Source organism: Carcharodon carcharias, chromosome 1 (genome assembly GCF_017639515.1).
Source record: "Carcharodon carcharias isolate sCarCar2 chromosome 1, sCarCar2.pri, whole genome shotgun sequence".
Classification (NCBI taxonomy): domain Eukaryota; kingdom Metazoa; phylum Chordata; class Chondrichthyes; order Lamniformes; family Lamnidae; genus Carcharodon; species Carcharodon carcharias.
In genome coordinates, this window is record NC_054467.1 from 189,956,154 (window position 1) to 189,976,769 (window position 20,616).

Below are 20,616 nucleotides of genomic sequence, written 5' to 3' on the forward strand. Positions count from 1 at the left end.
GACAGGATGTGTAGTAAACTAGTCTACACATTCCATTCATCTGTATCTGAAGAGTACAACTCCCGGTCCTGTAGAAGATGCATCTGTGGGAATGATAGTTGATAGTTCTGGGTGATAGGAGCTAAAATATCAAGTGTTAGATGCATCTCTCTGATTTTCTCAAAAGACCTTGGTTGGGTTTAGAAGATTTTTATGGTTTGTCTATATTAATCATTCTATAATATTCTTCATAAGAAATTGTAATGTCAAGACTGGACTGCAAGGTATGATGGTTAACTTTGCTGAAAGGTGTCAATTTGTTAGTGTTAGCAAATGTGTGTGTGAAACTCGCCACACTGAAAAGAGAAAGATGTGCCTCTGGAGAGGCTGCATACTGACTCATACAGTTCGAGCAGAAGTTGCAGACCTTAACATATTTTATGCTTATGAAAGGTGGAACTAGCTATATATTATGTGTACTAATATATTGAAGTCTGTTTGAGATAATGCTTGCTTTACTATGAAATTTTTTAAAGATTATACTCTGTTAAAATCTTTGTGTAATAACAATGGTAGAGATAGGATGGAGACTTTAAGGCCTTAGCACATGCTTGCAGAAAATAAGATAAATGTAAAATTGTAGGACAAGGTAAATGTGAAACTGCAGATTTGCAAAAGTTGAGCTATTCATAGACATGTGAAATTTGGAAAACCAGGAAGCACCTGTAAATGTCTATGTGTTGGGACATAGGGAGTCCTAGGACTACCGATGACCTCAACTTGATCCAATCATATTGGCCAGGACAAACTATGGTCTAATATGGCGTGGTAAGGGTCTCTTGATGGGGATAAAAAGGGGGCTACAGGACATTGTTGGCACATCTAGAAGAAGACAGACTACGGTCAGCAGAACACAGCAAGAGAAGAAGCAAAATCTATGCCCCAGAGAGCTAGGAAGCAGGAACCATCGGAGACAAGTCTTACAATATATCTATTGCCAGTTTTAAGTATTACCATATTTTAATTAATAAACTCTCAGACTTGATCAAGAAACATGAGTCTGTATTTTGTAGGTCAGGATTGGTCAAGGATCCCGAGTGAGACAGGTTGGGGTATCCTCTGTCTCACATGGATATCATAACCGGGGGGGGTTTCTCTCCATGATAACTTACACTCTTGTTATGCTTCCTCCCAGCACCATGTATTGTTTTGTCATAACAGCTGATGTAGTGGCTGATTAACGACAGTGAGGTCGGGCAAGAACTTTCCAGCTTGGTTTACCATAGCCATGAATCACTGGAGCTTTGTCACGTTGCGAGAAGATGGAAATTCCTTGATTGATTTTGTCTTCTGTGGATCAACTCTGACATTAGGTGTATCCACAATATGCCCAAGGAGCTTGACAGTCAGCTGCGAGAACTTACATTTGTTGTTCAACATAAGCTCTGCTTCCTGTGGGCATTGTACACAGCTCGCACTCTATTGTCAGGTTCTGTCTGAGTGGATTCATAGACTAGAACATAATCCATGTGACATAATGACTTCATCCAGTCCTTCTAGGGTACTTAACATTGTCCTCTGAAAGATTTCTAGTGTTGATGTGATGTCAAAGGGTAATCTGTTGAAATGAAACCTCCTAAATGATGCAATGAAGGTTGTGAGCAACTTAGACTTTTCAATGAGAGGTAGCCGCTAAAAGCCACTATTTGCATCAAGCTTCATGAGGATTGAACTCTTTTCCAATTTTTGCTGAGCTCTCATCCGTAGACAACATAGAATGAACTTCACATTCAACTGCTTTGTTCAGCTGGGTAAGATCTACACAAATTCTGATAGTTTGGCACTGAGACCATCCCTGAGCACCAGCTTGTTGACTCTGTCACAGGTAAAATAATCACTTGCTTCAACATGGAGTCAATTTCCTTCATTCCTTTGGCAAGAGCGGATGAGGGACTTTTCCTGGTGTAAACAGACACACTGGCTTCACTTCAGGGTGCAGAGCGGTGTGGTATGCTGTCTTCAGCTTTCCTATTCCTATGAACAGCTGTGAAAATCCAGCTCTGAAGTTTTTAGCCTGATCTGCTCAGCTTTCCAGTTCCTCTACTCTGCAATTCAGATGGAAGTCAGTTCAGGAATTCCTGCGTAAGAATGAACAATTCTGGTTCAGGACGGGTTTCAGTGATTTCTCTCTCTCTATATTGAAGGATTGTATTCAGCTTTCCTATGACCTTCAGTCCTATACCTCCTGGCCTGTGTAGTTTTTTGCATGATGGCTGAAGAGAACTTTTGTCTAATCATAGACAACATCAGAAAGAACCAAAACTGCTGCTTCCGTGTCTAACTTAAATTGTGTCCTGTTTCCCTCTACTCGGATATTAGCACTCTAGTAGCTTCCACTTGGTTTCTGGACCATTCCAAGGGAAGGCATCTCAATATCATTGATATCTTCAATTTCATGGATCTTTCCACCTTTTGAAGGCTTCTCTTTTTGTTGATTTTGTACAAGCTTCTTGCTGCAACACAGAGCCTGAAAGTGACCCTTCTGTCTGCAAAGATGACATTCAGCCTTTTGGTGGGACAATTTTCACATCTGTGTTTTTTCCTGCCACACCGATATAATTAGCTGGGGTCATTGATGGATGCTCTTGATGCCTCCCTTAATTTTTACAGCCACCTCTCTGCTTTTAAATTTAGAATACTCCACTGAGTCAGTCATTTCTGGGGTATGGTTTTCCCTGTCACCCGAATCACCAATTGATTTTGCTTCCTCACCTCTGATTGTCTGCTCTGTTGCATTGTTAAGGTTAAATCATCCACCGGCTGCAAGTGGTCAGACAATGCTTCATCCAAGACACCAACAATGATTCTGTCCCTGATTAAGCTGCCATATTCACAGTTCTCTCCAAGTCTATACAGATCATTTATAAATTAATCAATACCTTGTCTCTGAGTACTCATGTTAAATTTAGCTCGCTCAACTTTGATATTTTTTTGTACATTGAAGTAAGCATTGTACGTAGCTTTGTGCTACAATACTTCATTGTACATAGCTTTTTCTTCACCAATCCCTTGCCTGACTAGGGTATCGTCTGCACAGACACCCAATGCGTACTGACCTGCTCACTGCTCGGCTTCACAGTGAGGCCCAATGCGGTGCGATACCCAGTAAACCTTCAGCGCCAGTTCATCCACACTTCTACTTGGTTGAGACCTGCAACCTGCTCAAAGCTTTCCGGTAATGGCTGAGACTTTTCTATTTGTCCTTTCACTTGCTGCAATCATATAATATTCTTTGTCTTGTTGTGCAAACACAGATATTTACAGAGTGTGCTGAGGTAAGGAAAACATTAACTTTATTGGAACATCACTTACTGTGGCTTCCTTACCACGAGGTCTACAAGAGAGAGCATTGCATTACTTCCTGTAATGATATGTACTGTATCTTATTAGCATATCCAACAGTTAGAACTAACCTCTTATACTACATTCTGCTTTCCGATTAAATTTCATTGTACTCAATTACAATATTGTTATTTCCAGTGATGCACATGCTCCAGATATTTTGGGCAGAAACAGTTGTTCACACCTCATTAAGGTTACCTTGTATACCTTGAAAGCTTCATCACCTCAAACTGGTGTTTGAAGATGAAAACATGAAAACATAAGAACATAAGAAATAGGAGCAGGAGAAGATCATACAGCCCTTCCAGCATATTTGCCATTCAACACGATTATGGGTGATCTTCTACCTTCTTTCTACCTATCTTTCCCACCGGCTTCCCATATCCCTTGATTCCCTGAGATATCAAAAAATTTAATTATCTTGATCTTGAATACACTAAAGACAGAGCATCTACACCTCTCTGGGGTAGAGAATTCCAAAGATTACAACTCTCTTAATGAAGAAATTTCTCCTCAGCTCAGTCCTAAAAACTATAATAGACATTTGCTAATGGTTGTACACATTTGGTGCTACTCAACCACTTCCCAAATAGAGCAAGCCATTTTCATAAAGTGTACGATTTTTGTTATCGCAATCCTGCTGTCTTTCTTCTACAAGAACATGTTGGCTTTATTCCCACAAAATAACTCCTATCTCTATAAATGTTCTAATCATCCTCTGTTAATCCCCTCTAAAGATGAGAGATTAGTTTAAATATTGCTATCAACAATCTCCCTGCGGTTGTTTAAACTGTAGTTATTTTTGTGGTTGGGTCATTTTTAGGTTGAATGATTATATTATTTCCCTTTATTTTGCTATTTGATTATATCTCAATTGCTTGTACATTCCGCAGCTTTTAGCCAGCAGCTAATTCATTTTCCAGTTCTATGCTGTTTCATCCATGCTATAAGCGAAAACTCAAGATCTTTCCAAACCAAGTCACCAGCAATAATGCTTGAGCTCACATTTAACTCATTTTACTGTTTTCCTAAAATGATTGCAATCAACCACTATTATTTTTATGAAATAGATCACAATTTTAATCAGATATACTTCTGAAATGAATTCATTTTGCATATCATTTTTAATTTACCTGAAGCCAGTGTAAAACTTAAATGGCAATCTTTTGCTTACTGGGAGAGCAAATTGGATACTTGCTGAAGGAAAGAATCTATCTCCACTTGGAGAGGCAAGGTTTGATCAGGGATAGTCAGCATGGCTTTGTCAGAGGGAGGTCATGCCTAACAAATTTGATTGAATTTTTTGAGGAGGTGACCAGGTGTGTAGATGAGGATAGTGCAGTTGATGTAGTTTATAATGGATTTCAGCAAAGTCTTTGACAAGGTCCCACATGGGAGACTTATAAAGAAAGCAAATGCACATGGGATACATGGTAATTTGATAAGGTGGATTCAAAATTGGCTTAGTTGTAGGAGACAGAGGGTGATGACAGAGGATGCTTTAGTGACTGGAAGCCCGTGTCCAGTGGCGTACCACAGGGATCTGTGCTGGGTTCCCTATTATTTATCATTTATATAAATTACATAGATGACTATGTGGGGGGTAGGATTAGTAAGTTTGCAGATGACACAAAGATTGGTTGGGTGGTCAACAGTGAGGTTGAGTGTCTTGTCTACAGGAAGATATCGACGGATGGTCAAATGCACAGATAAATGGCAGATGGTATTTAACCCTGAAAAGTGTGAGGTGTTACACTTTGGAAGGAGTAATTTGACAAGGAAATATTCAATGAATGCATGACACTAGGAAGTTCTGAGGAACAAAGGGACCTTGGAGTGTGTGAACATAGATCTCTGAAGGCAGAGGGGCATGTTAGTGAGGTGATGAAAAAGGCATATGGGACACTTGCTTTTATCAATCATGGCATAGATTACAAAAGTGGGGAGATCATGTTGGAGTTGTATAGAAACTTGGTGAGGCCACAGCTGGAGTACTATGTGCAGTTCTGGTCACCACATTATAGGAAGGATGTGATTGCACTGGAGGGGGTGCAGAGGAGATTCACCAGGATGTTGCCTGGATGAAACATTTAAGTTATGAAGAGAGGTTGGATAGACTTGGGTTGTTTTTGTTGGAGCAGAGAAGACTGAGGGGCAACCTGATCGAGGTGTACAAGGTTATGAGGGGCATGGACAGGGTGGATAGGGAGCAGCTGTTCCCATTAGTTGAAGGGTCAGTCACAAGGGGACATAAGTTCAAGGTGAGGGGCAGGAGGTTTAGGGGGGATGTGAGGAAAAACGTTTTTACCCAGAGGGTGGTGACGGTCTAGAATGCCCTGCCTGGGAGGGTGGTGGAGGCGGGTTGCCTCACATCCTTTAAAAAGTATCTGGATGAACACTTGGCACGTCATAACATTCAAGGCTATGGGCTAAGGGCTCGTAAATGGGATTAGGTAGGTAGGTCAGGTGTTTCGCAAGTGTCAGTGCAGACTTGGTGGGCTGAAGCGCCTCTTCTGCACTGTGATTCTGTGATTCTGTGATCTATGAATTCCTAATCAGATTTGCTCAGAAAATTGAGTTTAGTGTACACCAAATTTTCTGATCTTTTCTCCTGGTGGATGAGGGCCCCTGCAATATAGGAAAATAACTCCTAAAGAATTATTAAACATATTTGGCTATATTGAATCAACTGCTTTGAAGCTCTTCAGTCTAAGGTGTAGAAATTTTGGGGCCTAAATTCAGTGCTGCACAAGCAGCACATGGCAACCAGAGAGGCTGGAGACTCTACTAAAATTAGGGCTCAAGCCTTATCTATATCTCTGGGACAAGCTGTCACACCTCCACAGGAAGCTCAGCCCATGAAAAAAACTCTCAGGATCACAGAACTGTTATAGTGCAGAAGGAGGCCATTCAGCCCATTATGTCTGCACCGGCTCCCCGAATGAGTAATTCGGTAACGTCCAGGAATGGGCAGTGTGGGGGGAGGGGTGTTGGATTGAGTAAATGGAGAGTTAATTACTGGGGCTGCATAGCAGGAAAAGCACTCCTGTTCCTCCTGGCTTCACAGAAATGTTAAAAAATATCTGTAGCTGGTGGCCACGGTGGGGGGCCAGTTAAGATTCCTGAGTGAGATGGACCCAATTTATCAAGACCCTACTTATCAAGTACACATTTAGTGAGAGTCTTTGGCATTAGGCCCCTCAAATATGCTTAAGGGTTTAATGCATGCAATGGACACATAAAAGTGGACCCCATAAATTTCACAGTGGGACTAAGGTTTACACAAATTGGTGCAGGTCATCCCCTTATGCTCTGTACTTGCTTTATACCTGACACATATTGCTAATTCTCTTCAACTCTTTTTTATTTTAATGCATCTATCTCTAGGCTTCGATCATATTTAAGTTAAAGGATAGGTCTGTTCAATAGTTTGACATTAATTTTTCTGATAACCTTTCAGCTCTGCAATTTATTTTACATTTTTTATTCATTCACTGGGCCAGTATTTATTGCCCACCCCTTGTTGCCCTTGAGAAGGTTGAAGTGAGCTTCCTTCTTGAACTGATGCTGTCCATATGGTGTAGGTGCACCCACAGTGCTGCTAGGAGGGAGTTCCAGGATTTTGACCCAGTGACAGTGAAGGAACGGCGATATATTTCCAAGTCGGGATGCTGAATGACTTGAAATTGAATAATCCATCCCACTGCAGACAGAATCTGGCCAAACCTGCCTGTCAAAAGGGACTAAACCAGTGGTGGTGTTCCCATCTTTCTGCTGCCCTTGTCCCTCTAGATGGTTGTGGTTGTGGGTTTGGAAGGTGCTGTCAAAGGAGCCTTGTGGATGGTACACATTGCTTCTACTGTGCATCGGTGGTGGAGGGAGTGAATATTTGTGGATGTGATGCCAATCAAGTGAGCTGCTTTGTCCTGGATGGTGTCAAGCTCCTTGAGTGTTCTGGGAGCTGCACTCATCCAGGAAAATGGCGGGTATTCCATCACACTCCTGAATTGTGCCTTGTAGATGGATATTGTCCGGGTCTTGCTGCATTTGGACGTGGACTGCTTCAGCATCTGAGGAGTCGTGAATGGTGCTGAACATTGTGCAATCATCAGCGAACATCCCCACTTCTGACCTAATGATGGAAGGAGGTCATTGATGAAGCAGCTGAAGTTGTTTGGGCTGAAGACACTACCCTGAGGAACTCCTGCAGTGATGTCCTGGAGCTGAGTTGACTGACCTCCAACAACCACAACCAACTTCCTTTGCGCTAGGTATGACTCCTAAAGAGATAGCGCAGGTTAAGTATTTATTTACCTCCAGGCAAAAGCTAAAGTTTTTGGTCTAAATTGTCCATTCCTTGGAGATGAATCCAGAGGCGTGATGGGGAGCAAACTGAGAAGAGAGTACATCAGATCACCTCCCTTATGTGTTCCTGCCTCTGAGAGGTAGGTTCAAAATGGCATCAACTACTGTCTGGCAGAAGTGGGTAAGCAGTTAGGAAAATTAAGTGCCCACATTGGGACAAATTGATGAAGCCTCCAGGTTCTTCTTGATGTTGGATGTAGCCCATACTGAGGCCGATGGCCAGCAGGTGGTCTGGATGCATCCTCGTGCTCCCCTACTTGACGCAGTAGCACCCGCTTCTCCCAGTGGTGTTCTGATAATTCACAACCCTCTGAATGGGCCTTCTGCCTCACTGGACAGTAAACACAGAGGCGGGCTGTTAATTTGCTGCCCCTTGTAAGATTGTGCAACAGGGCACAGTTCTGACCTGTGTGGGGTCAGGACCCAGGAATGGTACCAATCCCTGAAATTTTTCAATGGCCGTAAGATTTTGCCCTTCATTGTGTTCTTCCAGTCAACTTTCTAAACGTGTCACAAATCACAATAAATTTTGGAGCTGACATTTTGGGCCCTGCCAAGGCTGGAACAGAATTGGACTGGGTTCGAAAATTACAAGGTTGGCGAACGTGCGGGTTTCCTGTTCCCTGTTTCTCTGTTCCCAATCTTGGCCATTTTGAGGTGGGCAGACTTATTAAGAGCCATGCTAAGGGTAAGTAATGGAGGCCAACTGGGATTTTCCAGTGGTTCTCCAGTTTCCCAATGCAACAGCAACAGGCCAGAGTGCTAGTTCTCCTGGCAGGCCTGAAGTCTCTTCCTGTTTCCCTGTTAGGGGTTGTAGCCAAAGGCTTCCTTGTAGAGGGCTTTACCCACAATGGTAGCCCAGCTGGCTGCTTTCTGTATTTTTTACATTTTTTTTAAAAAATGTCCATGAGAGCACATTCTTGTTGAAGTTCCCTCTCAATTACTTACCTTTTATTGCAGCCAGGTGCTCCACTGAAGCCTGAAGGCCTCTGACTGGCCCTCCAATGTTGAGAACCCATGCACGGCCCTTAATCAGACAGAGAACCAGTCTCCATGCCAATTAAGGGGGAGGCATAATCAAAATTTCAGGTTAGTGACTGTCTTGTCCCGGGGGCAGGTCGGGATTCAGAAACAGCCTGGCTCCTGTTTCTTGCTCCCAAATTGAAAATTCAGCCTTATATGTCAGTTTTAAATAACATTAAAGAGGATGTTTCAATACGTATTAGCACAGTGATTACTGCTGACAACATTAGCGACCGAACGCATCTGAAGAGATGAACATACATTAGGAGCAGGCTATTATTATGTAGGATATTCAGCCCTTCAAGCCTACTCCACCATTTGATAAGATCATGGCTGAACTGATTATGTCCTCAGCTCCGCTTTCCTGCCTACTCCCTATACCCTTTGATGCCCTTGTTAGTCAATAATCTATCTAATTCAGCCTTAAAAATATTCAATGACCCTGCCTCCATCACTCTCTGGGGAAGAGAATTCCACAGGCTCACAACCCTGTGAGAAAAGAAATTTCTTCTCATCTCCGCCTTAAATGGAAGACCCCTTATTTTTAAATTGTGTCCCCTAGTTCTAGTCTCTCCCACAAGGGAAATCACCCTTTCAGCATTACCCCGTCAAGCCCCTCAAGATCTTACATGTTTCAATAAGATCGCCTCTCATTCTTCTAAACTCCAGTGGATACAGGCTCAACCTGTCCCCTTTCTTTATAAGACACTTCTTCATCGCAAGATGATAATTGCATGATATTTTCTCATCTGCTTTTTTTTAAACACAAGAGATACCCTTTAGTCACACCAGTAACTGAACAACACTGCTGACTTGGTATAATCCTTGGGATTGGGTGAGGGAACTTTCAACAGTTCAGGGATGCATCTCTAGTCTTCTCCCTCTTCATTGAACTGCTGTGAACTCTAGCCAGCTGGGGAGAGGATATTGAGGTTTCCAACCCGATTGGAAAGCTGATAAACATATCCATCATATCATCCTGTGTCAGAGGCAGCTTTAAGATTAAATAAATAAATTTTGCCATTCATGTGTCCAGACCTGGATGCTGGCATGAGCCCCCAGCAATTGGCTGGCGGTGGTGGTGGATGTCTTAATCTGGCCCCTCATAAGAGTCCTTCTTCACATTTCTTAAATAACAGTGATTTTAGCTGCTAGACTCATTAACATATTTAAATACCAATCTGGCTCCTGGCAGTGGGTTGCCTGTCTGCTCCATGGACCACCTCAACAAAAACCCAGAAGTCAGCAGGCTTGAGCTGGCTCCCTAACATGGGATTTCTGGAGTTTTCCCTTAACTAAGCCTCCCAGTCGCACCCAATTCCACAAGCTCAACCAAGTTAAAATTACCCCTCCTTTACAACTGTGGAAACCAGAAACCCCTCATCCCCAATTCATTCCTTTCTCTAAAGAGTTCTGCTTAAATTTTGAAGGGTAATTTTCTGATTTGATCCTGATCAGCCATGTTCTTGAGCCATGTCCACCCACAGTGCTGTCAGGGAAATGAGTTCCAGGAATTCGACCCAGCAACAGTGAAGGAAAGGTGATATATTTCCAAGTCATCCTGGTGTGTGACTTTGAGGGGAACCTCCAGGCGGTGGTGTTCTCATGCATCTGTAGCCTTTACTTTTCTGGGTGGCAGAGGTCACATGTTTGGAAGGTGTAGTTGAAGGAGCCTTAGTGAGTCCCTGCAGTGCACCTTGTAGATAGTACACGTTGCTGCTATTGTGCACCAGTGATTGAGGGGGTGAACATTTAAGTTGATGGATGGGGTGCCAATTAATAAGGTTGCTTTGCCCTGGTTGGTATTGGGCTTCTTGGGTGTTGTTGGAGCCTCAATCATTCAGTTAAATAGAAAGTGTTCCATCACACCTCTGTCTTTGCTTTGTAAATGGTGGACAGGCTTTGGGGAATCAGGGGGTGAGTTAATCTCCACAGAATTCCCAGCCTCTGACCTGCTTTTTTAGCCACAGTACATATATAGCTGTTCCAGTTCAGTTTCTGGTCAATGGTAGCCTACAGATGTTGATGGTGCGGGATTTGGTGATGATAATGCCATTTAATGTCAAGTGGAGATGGTTAGCTTCTCTCTTGGTGGAGATGGTCATTGCCTGGCACTTGTGTGATGTGAATGTTACTTGCTACTTGTCAGCTCATGCTTATATGTTGTCCACATCTTATAACAGGCAGATATGGACTGCTTCTGTATCTGAGGATTGTTAATGGTGCTGTGATGCTGAACATTGTGCAATCATCAGCGAACATCCCCACTTCTGAGCTTCTGTTGGAGTGAAGATCATTGAAAAAGCAGCTGGAGATGTTTGTGCCCAAAATGCTACTTTTTTTAATATTCATTCGCGGGATGTGGGTGTCACTGGCTAGGCCAGCATTTGTTGCTCATCCCTAATTGTTCTTGAGATGGAGAAGTTCCTTGAGAAACTGCTGCTGCGATGGCCAGTCACTGAAATGCTTGGCCTTTAACAACTCCAACCATCTTCTTTTGTGATAGATATGACTCCAACCAGTGGAGAATTCTCCCCAATTTCCATTGACTTCAATTTTATTAGAGGTCCTTGAAGCCACACTGGGTTAAATGCTACCTTGATGTCAAGTGCAGTCACTCTCACCTCCCCTCTGGAGTTCAGCTCTTTTGTCCATGTTTGGCACAAGGCTGTAATGAGGTCAGGAACAGAATGGCCCTGGCAGAACCCAAACTGAATAGCAGTGAGCAGTTTATTACTGTGTAAGTGCTGCTAGATCTCACTGTCGAAGACACCTTCCATCACTTTGCTGATGACTGAGAGTAGATTGATGGGGTGGTAAGTGTCTGCATTGGTTTTGCCCTGCTTTCAGAGGGAAGGGCGTAACTGGGCAAATTTTCTGTATTGTCAGGTAAATGCCTGTGTTGTAGCTGTGTTGGATAGGGGTGCAGCTAATTCTGGAGCACAAGGCTTCAGCTCCACAGGATGTTGTCAGGGCCCATAGCTTTTGCTGTACCTAGTGTCTTGCACTGTTTCTTGATATCAGAGTGAACCAAATCAGCTCAAGAATGGCATCTGTGATGCTGGGAACCTCATGAGGATACTGAGATGGGTCATCCATTCAAAATTGTTGGCCTTTTGGAAGAAACACTTACCTTCTGGTAGGCTTGTTGATGCCACATTTGCTTCCAATCTGAGTATTTGTTTAAAAAAAACCCCTAGTGTAATTAAAAATGAAGCTGTGAGATTCACTTATCACTTAATTGTATAATCAGACATTAGTGTACCATATTTTATCAAAAAATTTCCACAATCTGAAGTTATACTCTCGGAATATGGTTACTGTAGTAAAATACTTCAGCCGCAATATTTCAGTAGCAGGAAAGGTGAATTAGTGAATTAGAGGCTTCCAACGTTATGGACATCAAGTCATTCCTTTAGTTGAAAAACACACTTGGAAGATTTGAAAAGTTGAATGTAGAATGTAGTTACTGTAATTAGCGTTAGTGTAATTTCAATAAGAGTGCAAGTAGATATTTTAACATACCATGTCATCGACATGAAGATCACAGCCAGTAATAACCACCAATACCAATCTCCTTTGTCAGAAAACACTGCCATCAAAAGACCAACGAGGATGCCGTTGTATCCATAAAGCCCTGCTGCAATTGCAGATCTAAAAAGATGGAAGTAAAAAACACTAACATGTTGGAACTGAAGACTTTTCCATATATTTTTAAAGTGTTAGCAAAATTAGTTTATTTGCTTTGGGAAGAGTCATGACAAACAAATGCAATTATAAAATAAAAATCTCAACACAGAATCATTGTGTTTCATGTTATTAACAGCACCAAGGTGTATTGACTTCAAATCGCACAAATTTTTTATGATTCCTCATTAGGAAAACAGTCATCATTAAGCAGGTGTTATCAAAGACAAAAATTAACAGATGCAAACCTTAGCAGAATTTAAAAAAAAAATCACTTAAAATGAACCTTTGAATAGGTTTTTGTTGTTCTGGCTAGTTTATTTCTTTTATTGTTCATCGGGCTAACACTGTTAATCCTAAGGAACATCTCAATATGACATTAATATAGAATAGTACAGCACAAAGGAAATGATTTGGCCCATCAAGTTTGCTTTGGGTTGGTGCACACAGACACTTTGGCAGACTGTAGCTCTTGGAACACCCAAACAATGTAACCTAGTGCAAATTAGATCAGTTTGTCATTAATAAGTTGGGGTGTAATACATTTTGATGACCTCAGTCAGGGAGCTGAAAGCTCTTTCAAGCTCCACTGGAAATTCAAATTAGAGCACCTTTTTGCTTGGTTTTACAAAGCTTTACCAAAAGTTATTTGTACCTGTCTATCTCTAGTCTGCGTCCAGTAATTATTAAATGTTACTAACTGTTACTAAATTTTCTCGTTGTTCAGCTAAACTATGGATATCAGCTGTCTGTTTTTAACTTAAACTGCACTACAGTTCAGCCACCTTTGCTCCCTCTAACTGCTTCACAGGTGGCTCATCTTACTAATGCACTGTTTATAAGGCAGGCATTTCAAAAAATGTATAATTTTATAATTTAATAACCTTATTTGTATAATGATCTTATGAGTTAATGACATATTTGAATCCTCATGCCCCTTGGGGCACAATCGTCTGGCAGGTGGCTAAAAAGACATTTTACCAGCCAGCCGCAATGGTAGCTTCTCATGCAGTATTGTCCCGAACATGCCGCATTAATTATGCATTCCAGGTAAATGCCGTTTCTAGGCTCTGGTTTGCCTGCCACGGCATCACTTCGCCGCTTCCTCACTCCAGGCGTCATATTTAAAGCCCAGCCACACACACACCTCCCAGTGCCTCCAGCCCATGACTGCTGCAAAGAAGACATGGTCCTAAAAGGCAAAAAGACTGCAGCTCCCAGGTTTAATGATATGTCCCTCAAGCGCCTTTTGAACGCAATAGAGGCTCGCTGTGATGTCCTCTATTCCTGCTCTGGCTGGAATTCCATCCTGGGCAGCAATCTCACCAATCTGTCTTGGGAGGCGGTGACAGCTGTGGTCAGTGCCAATGCCCTGCAAAAGAGAACAGCCGCACAGTGCCACTGCAGGATGAATTGTCTCATCTGTTCCGCCAGGGTAACTCACTCTTCTTATCACTCCCAATTCACACAGTCGCAAACCCATCACACATCCACAGGAATCTCACACCTCAAGGGACAACACCCCTAACTCTCACTCATACTCTCACATTTCCATCAGCTTATATCCTCTGGAGCTCGTGTCCTCATCCTGTCCATTTCTCTGCTAACCACACAAACATTCCATGCAGTGCCATGTGTACTGCTCACACTCACTCCATCTGTTTACATGCAGGAGAAGCCTGCTCACATCAGCAGGGAGAGGTCCCAGATTTGGGGTGGAGTGGCCCACATTAGGCCCCTCACTCATTTTGAGGAGTGTGCCATCGCACTGACTGGTGAGGATATGGGCCGTGCCTGTGGTGACGATGAGGTTGGTGGCGAACACCCTCATAATGATTCTGCACCACAGCATCACTCTCTCAACGCAAATGTGAATGCTCTCTCTCCTGCTTTTGACTCTGCTCCCTGTGAACTGAAGTAGAGATAACTAGCGTGTAAGGGGGGGTGGAAGATGTAATTTCTCTCCTTCCCTTATACCTACTACCCCACTTACGCACTAGTTATCTCTAATTCGGTTCACAGGGAGCTCTGCGAAGCGACTGACACCCTCAGCCACCCAGTCCCTCAGCTCCATCCATGTCCTCACCTCCAGCCAAGCGGACACCTCCTCCACTGAAGAGCTGGAAATAAGTAGCCTGTAAGACCCGTCACCTACACCCTCCACCAGCACAGAGACACACACCTCGGTGGGACTTAGTTCTAGAGCTTGCTCGGGTTCACAATCTGGTGGTCACCGCATGGCCACGTGTCCGCAGCAGGAGGAGGCAGGTCCGTGTGAGCAACCCTGGCATTCAAAGGACTGCTGGGGATCAGGCATCTTCGAGGTCCGAGTCAGATGATGAGCCTCTAGATTTGACCTTCCAACTCATCTGGGAGAGTCAGCAGAAGGCAAGGGAAATCATGCAGAGCTGTTGGAACCCCTCAGCATTGTGGCACACGAGCTAGAGGAGTGCTTCCGCCTGCTCTCTGATGAAGTGGTGCCCACATGTGTGTGTATGGAAGTCTCCTTGGGAAGGATGGCGGATGCCATGGAGACCTGTGTCCAGCAGAATATAGAGATGTGTGCAGACCTGTACCATCATGGTAGCCATGGGTGAGTTCCTGCAGTGGCAACGTGAGAGGGAAACAGGACACCTTGACCTCCCTCCAGATGCTCCTTCCCCTTAAGGAGTCAGGCCAGGGCCCCTGGGCCTGAAGGGTGGAGGGCTGGCAGCTGGGCACCCCTGGGTCATCCACTCAGGAATCTCAGAGGATGTCCTCTCCTTCTGAGTCTCCTTTGCCTGTGAGCCCCTCAACCTTGTCCTCTGTCACCACAGAGGGAGCAACTGGCCAATTCTGGAGGGAGAAGTGTGCGTGTGGCAGGGCATTTTGGAGCCTCGTGCAAGCACACTCCAACACATGCGGATCCTTCATGTATCACAGACACCTCAATGTCCTGAACATTTTCAATGCTGGTATTCGCTTTCAGTTGTCCAACTGAGCTGACCTGCATCTCCACCACCCAATGATCACACTCCCATGCAGCACCTGATCTAACCCACCAGGACAGTCGTTTCACTTTCGATTTGGACAGCATGGTCTGGATTTGGTTTTTTGTGGACTCCCCCGTCTTTTCCCCTCCCTCAGTCATGCATTTCCTTTTCCCATCACTGTTGACCCCCCTGGCATTACCTTTCACCTCCCCTCTGTGACCTACCAGCCACAACCCTTTTCCTTCGGAGATGTCCAGGTGAATGTGCACGTTCCCTTCCTTCCCGAAAACCCCACCCCCATCCACATTCACTTCCCTGACCTCCTCCTTCCTACCCCCAGGGTCCATGTCTACTTCCAAGTCCCCACCAACCACCTTCACTGTCCCTTCTACCGCAGCTGTTGAACCCTCACCTTCTTATCCTATCGATGCACTCTGCCCTCGGTCATTCTCACAATTCCCTCATATCATGCCCACCCTCAGTTCACTCCCCAGGAGACAGTCATGGAACTGTCAAATCTCACTCTTGCACATTCACCTGGACATCCCCCTTCCCCCCAGGAACCCCTTCCCCACTCTGGACTCCTTCCCACCTGGAACCCCTTTCCTCAGGTAACCCTTCACCCCCCACTTAGTCCTCCACTCCTCGTGGACTACCCCCCACCACTAGTCCCTTACCTTTTCTGACTCCCTCAGGCATCCTTACTGCTTCCACAACCCTTAGTCCTTCCCCTCTGGACTTTTTCCTCCAGCCTTACCTCTTCCTCCAGCCTTACTTCTTCCACTAGCTTTACTCCTTCCCCCTTCCTGACTCCCTCAGACACCCTGACTTCTTTCTCCAGCTTTAGTCCTTCCCCTTTCCCGGCTCCTTCCTCCATTCTCATTTCTTCCCCTCACCGGGCTCCTTCCCCTCTCTGAACTTCTTCCTCACCCTGGGCTCCTTCCCCTCTCCACACTTCTTCACATCTCAGAACTCCTTCCCTTACACCTTCCACTCCCCCTTACACTAACCTCCCCAGTTGCCAACTTCTCCCTCGTTACCCCCCCTCCTCCCCGGTACACCTGGCCCCCTCCCAACCTCACTCCCCAACACCTTCATCCTCCCCTCCAAACCTCACCCCCCCGACACCTTCGTTCCCCGACTCCCACCCTCACCCCGCCAACACCTTCATTCCCCCCTCTCAACATTGCCCCCCGACACGTCTTCCTCTCCCAGTCAATCCTAGACTTACCTCTCCCAGCCCCTCAACCATCATCCATTTTGAATATCAATGGTGACTTTCCCACTTCTGTGAGCTGCTTTGCAGCAGAGCCATGTCCATGAGAATCCACCCAGCATGCCATGGACGTTCCTCCAGGATCCCATTGCTGTTGGGCTCCAGCATCTTCTGCTCCTCGGATGTCCACGATGTGAGCATGGCCCTGGCGGTAAGTCCCAACTTTGGCATGTCATAGTTGTCAAGGTGTGTTCTGCACTGGCGTGCAATTGCGCTGATGTGGGTAGGTGATCCAGCGGGGCGGGGGGGGTTGGTGGGGTGGGGGGGGTTGGTGGTGGATAATTTCGGTGGGCTGGCCTTATATTGATATGCTGATGTATTACAATGAGGTTCCTGGTGTCTGATGGCGGGGAATGGGGCCCACCAGTACTGGGCTGAGCGGATGATAACAAACTGGTTTCACAACATTGTGAAAACAAGTTTTGGTCTCCTCGCCATATTGTCCACTCACACCGCTGAACATGTCCGACATCAGCTGTCATGTCCCAGCCTTGAACATAGACTGCAAAACCAGGCTGTTATTCTCCACTCAATGTGGTGGCAATACAATCATTGCCAAGGATTTCAGTTAGAACTTATTCCTTTCATAAATTTTGTTTCTTCCCCTCAAACTTTTTATCTTAAAAGATGTTTTAAGACAGTTTTACAATTAGATTAAGTTAATACTACAGTTTTCAAAGTTAAATCATAAATGTTGATGTCTGACTGAGAACCCATCTAAGAGCCTATTGAGCAACAAATAATGTAGACCAGAGCATTTTCTAACTGGTGAGAGGCTTGGAACTGGGGTCCATGTACAAAGTCACTAAAAGCTAGGGGACAGGTACAAAAAATTGATTAAGAATTAATAGAATGTTAACCTTTCTCTCAAGGTGGCTGGAATAAAGAGGGGTAAAAGCTATACTAAATTTTCAAAATTGAGATTGACAATTTATTTTAGGCAGAATTATTAAGGGTTACAGGGCCAAGGCTGGTAACTGGATTTAAAATACGGATCAGTCATGTTCTGGTCGAATGATGGAACAGCTCAAGGTGCTGAATGGCCTATTCATGATCTGGTGTTCCTAATATAGTTCTCCCCAAATTCCTAATTTAGAAGACGTTGTGCATGGTATTAACACACACAATCTGCATTTTTTAAATTTTCACACATATGGAACTTGGAGTTTGAAACTTAATAACTTTTCTTTGCAGCTATATTACATACATTGCACAGATACTCTGGTAGACTTCAAATCTAGAATATTTTAAATGCTGCATAATTGTTAATCCAGTGATACAGTGGTCAGATTAGAAGTAGAGGAACAGCTACAGGGCAGTGTGGAGACTGCAGTCACCGTAAGTGTGAACTGGCAATTGTATGATATGCTGCAGGGAACTTAAAACTCCCAAAACCAGTGGGTTTGGGTCAGGTGGGATATTAAAATGTTAAAAATCTCAAAACGAAATCTAATTTACCTGGAGGTTTTAATGGAGGCAGGATGAGAGATAGGTAACCAACCTGTTCTCAGGAGGTGGGCCACTTATTTAAATATTTCAGTAAGACTGTGCACCATGCAGTTTAACTTCATTTTAAATCCTGCATTGGTTGGCTGTGTTTTCCGCACCTCAGGAAACTGGCAAATGCGAGGGAAATAAGAACTGCTGGAATCAGCAGTTAAATGTCTTTCCAGCACTCCTTGTGGGCCAAGCAGAGCAGGAGTGCTACCCCTTGGCCCACTAAGATAACTGGCTGCCCTCTTCCTTATGATCAGGAACTCCCCTTGACAATTGCACCCCACCCCCGCACAACCCAATCTCCATGAAAACCGTGATGCACCCCACGGAGCCACAATCTGCACTGACTCTTTCAATTTTCCCATGACCTTTTGTGGTATCTCTTGACCTTTCTGACTTTCCCCCCTCAACCCTTCCAATCTCCCAATCCTCCAGCTTTCGATTCTCCCAGTGTCTGCCTCCAGTCTTTTCCAACACTGGCCTCCGATTGCTTCCTTCTCTCTGTTCCCCAGTTTCAGCCTGATGCTGAAGGCTTACCCGTCCAACAGCCAGCCAACCTTTCAATCCAGCTAGCTGCAGCTGGGAAATGGAGACAAAAAAAATTAATGAGTTCCTGCCATTGAATTCAGTAAGGCCTGAGGAAAACCCATTCTTCTGGGATTCCAATATTGCACCTGCACCCTGCACACTCCCTCCCAGCCACCCAATAAATACCGTGGTCATTCACTCTGTCTCACCTTCAGCCCTGACATGCTATTTGCTGCTTAGTGGGATCTACAGGTTACCATACTTATCATTCAATGTGGCAAGATCTCGTATTAAACAAGTCTATAGATTGTAAACAAAAATAAAAATATCTGGAAAAACTCAGCAGGTCTGACAGCATCTGCGGAGAGGAGCATAGTTAATGTTTCGAGTCCGTATGACGCTTCAACAGAACTAAGGAAAAGTAGAAAAGAGGTGAAATGTAAGCTGGTTTAAGTCGGGGGGGTGGGGGGGGGGGTGGCGGGGGTTGGGGGGGGGGGGGGGGGTGGGGGGGGGGGCGGTGGTTGGGACCAGTAGAGCTCGATAGAGGGCCAGTGATAGGTGGAGATAGCCAAAAGATGTCATAGACAAAAGGACAAAGAGGTGTTGAAGGTGGTGATATTATCTAAGAAATGTGCTAATAGGTGACATTAAGGGTAGAAAGCAGGATGTGCAAGGTAGACAGGTAGCAAGGTAGCATCCGCAGTTTTTTGCTTTTATCTATAGATTGTAACCTTTGTTATCATGCTACTCAAGAAATTTAATTTATTTTTGAAATATTGTAGCCAATGACACAGATAAAAATGTTCAGAATGCCATTTTGATTTATTTTTGTGTAAGAAACCCTTGAAAATAAGAAGCATATTTCGTGAGAATGTTTACCTGTTCTGACTGAACAAAAGTGCTGCCAGGTTTGAGAACACTGTTCCCACGAAGCCGTTCAGTGCCCACCATGGATTCTGTAGAATCAGCCCGGCCAAAATAATAATCCCGCTCAACGGATTGTTGACAAACATCACCTGAGCAATTCCACGTAAGTTCCAGTCAATAAATTGAAAGATGATATTCTGCTCTGCAATGTTGTCAGAAGAAAAGTGTATAACTATTAAAAGTATGATTTGTTTGCTTCCCTTGCAAAAGTGAGAAATGGACCTTAGATAAATTGCAGATTTCTAGGTCCCAAATAGTTAGCAAATATAATTCAAACCCTAAAATTATATTAGACAGCAACCTTATTACACAAAGACAAACATTTAGTATATTAACACCCATTAATTTGATTTATTTCTATAAAGTGGATCACCAATAGCATTGTTTATGATAAATGAGATGATACACTGTTTTATAATAACAAGCAAATTTACACTATTTTAATGCACAATGTATTAATCTGTTACTAAATTGGAACTGTGCATAACATAATCTTTGCCATTAAGTCCAGAAAGTCTAAATGTTATTGTAAATATAACATGAAATTAGCCAGAGTTTAAATGCTGTTTGGTATTGGGGATTTGTGCATTGCCATGTTCTCATTGTAAGTTCATGGTCTTAAAGATGATAAACAATCTATCCCACTATAGACTTCACTCAACATGTTTAACTTTCTGATTGCCCTAAAAGTTTCCTTCCAATAGCGTCTGGAATTGTCTTCTTAGAACAGGGAGGATTAAGGGAAGATGTAATAAATGTATTCAAAATTATGATAGAGTAGGTAGAGAAAAACTGTTTCCACTTGCAGGAGGGTCAGTAATCAAAGGATATAGGTTTAAAACAATCAGCAAAAAAGCCAGGTGGGGGAAGAGGAGAATTTTTTACTCATCCAGTTGATGTGATCTGGAACACACGGCCTGAATAGTAACATTCGAAAAGGAAAAGAGAAAAAAAACACGG

The 20,616-nt window shown here is 43.8% G+C and overlaps 1 protein-coding gene across 3 annotated transcripts in view; it reads right to left on the reverse strand.

The window, feature by feature from the left end:
- Positions 1–20,616, reverse strand: part of LOC121294052 (urea transporter 2-like) — a 150,422-nt gene that overhangs the window by 50,948 nt on the left and 78,858 nt on the right. For all 3 annotated transcript variants that reach the window (XR_005941292.1, XM_041173188.1, XM_041173269.1), the window contains 2 exons: positions 19,609–19,798; positions 12,295–12,423 (listed from right to left, as the gene is read on the reverse strand). Coding sequence is in view for 2 of the 3 variants with exons in the window: in XM_041173188.1 (XP_041029122.1) it covers positions 12,295–12,423; positions 19,609–19,798 (319 nt within the window). In the remaining variant the exon portion in view is untranslated. The remainder of the gene's footprint in view (positions 1–12,294; positions 12,424–19,608; positions 19,799–20,616) is intronic.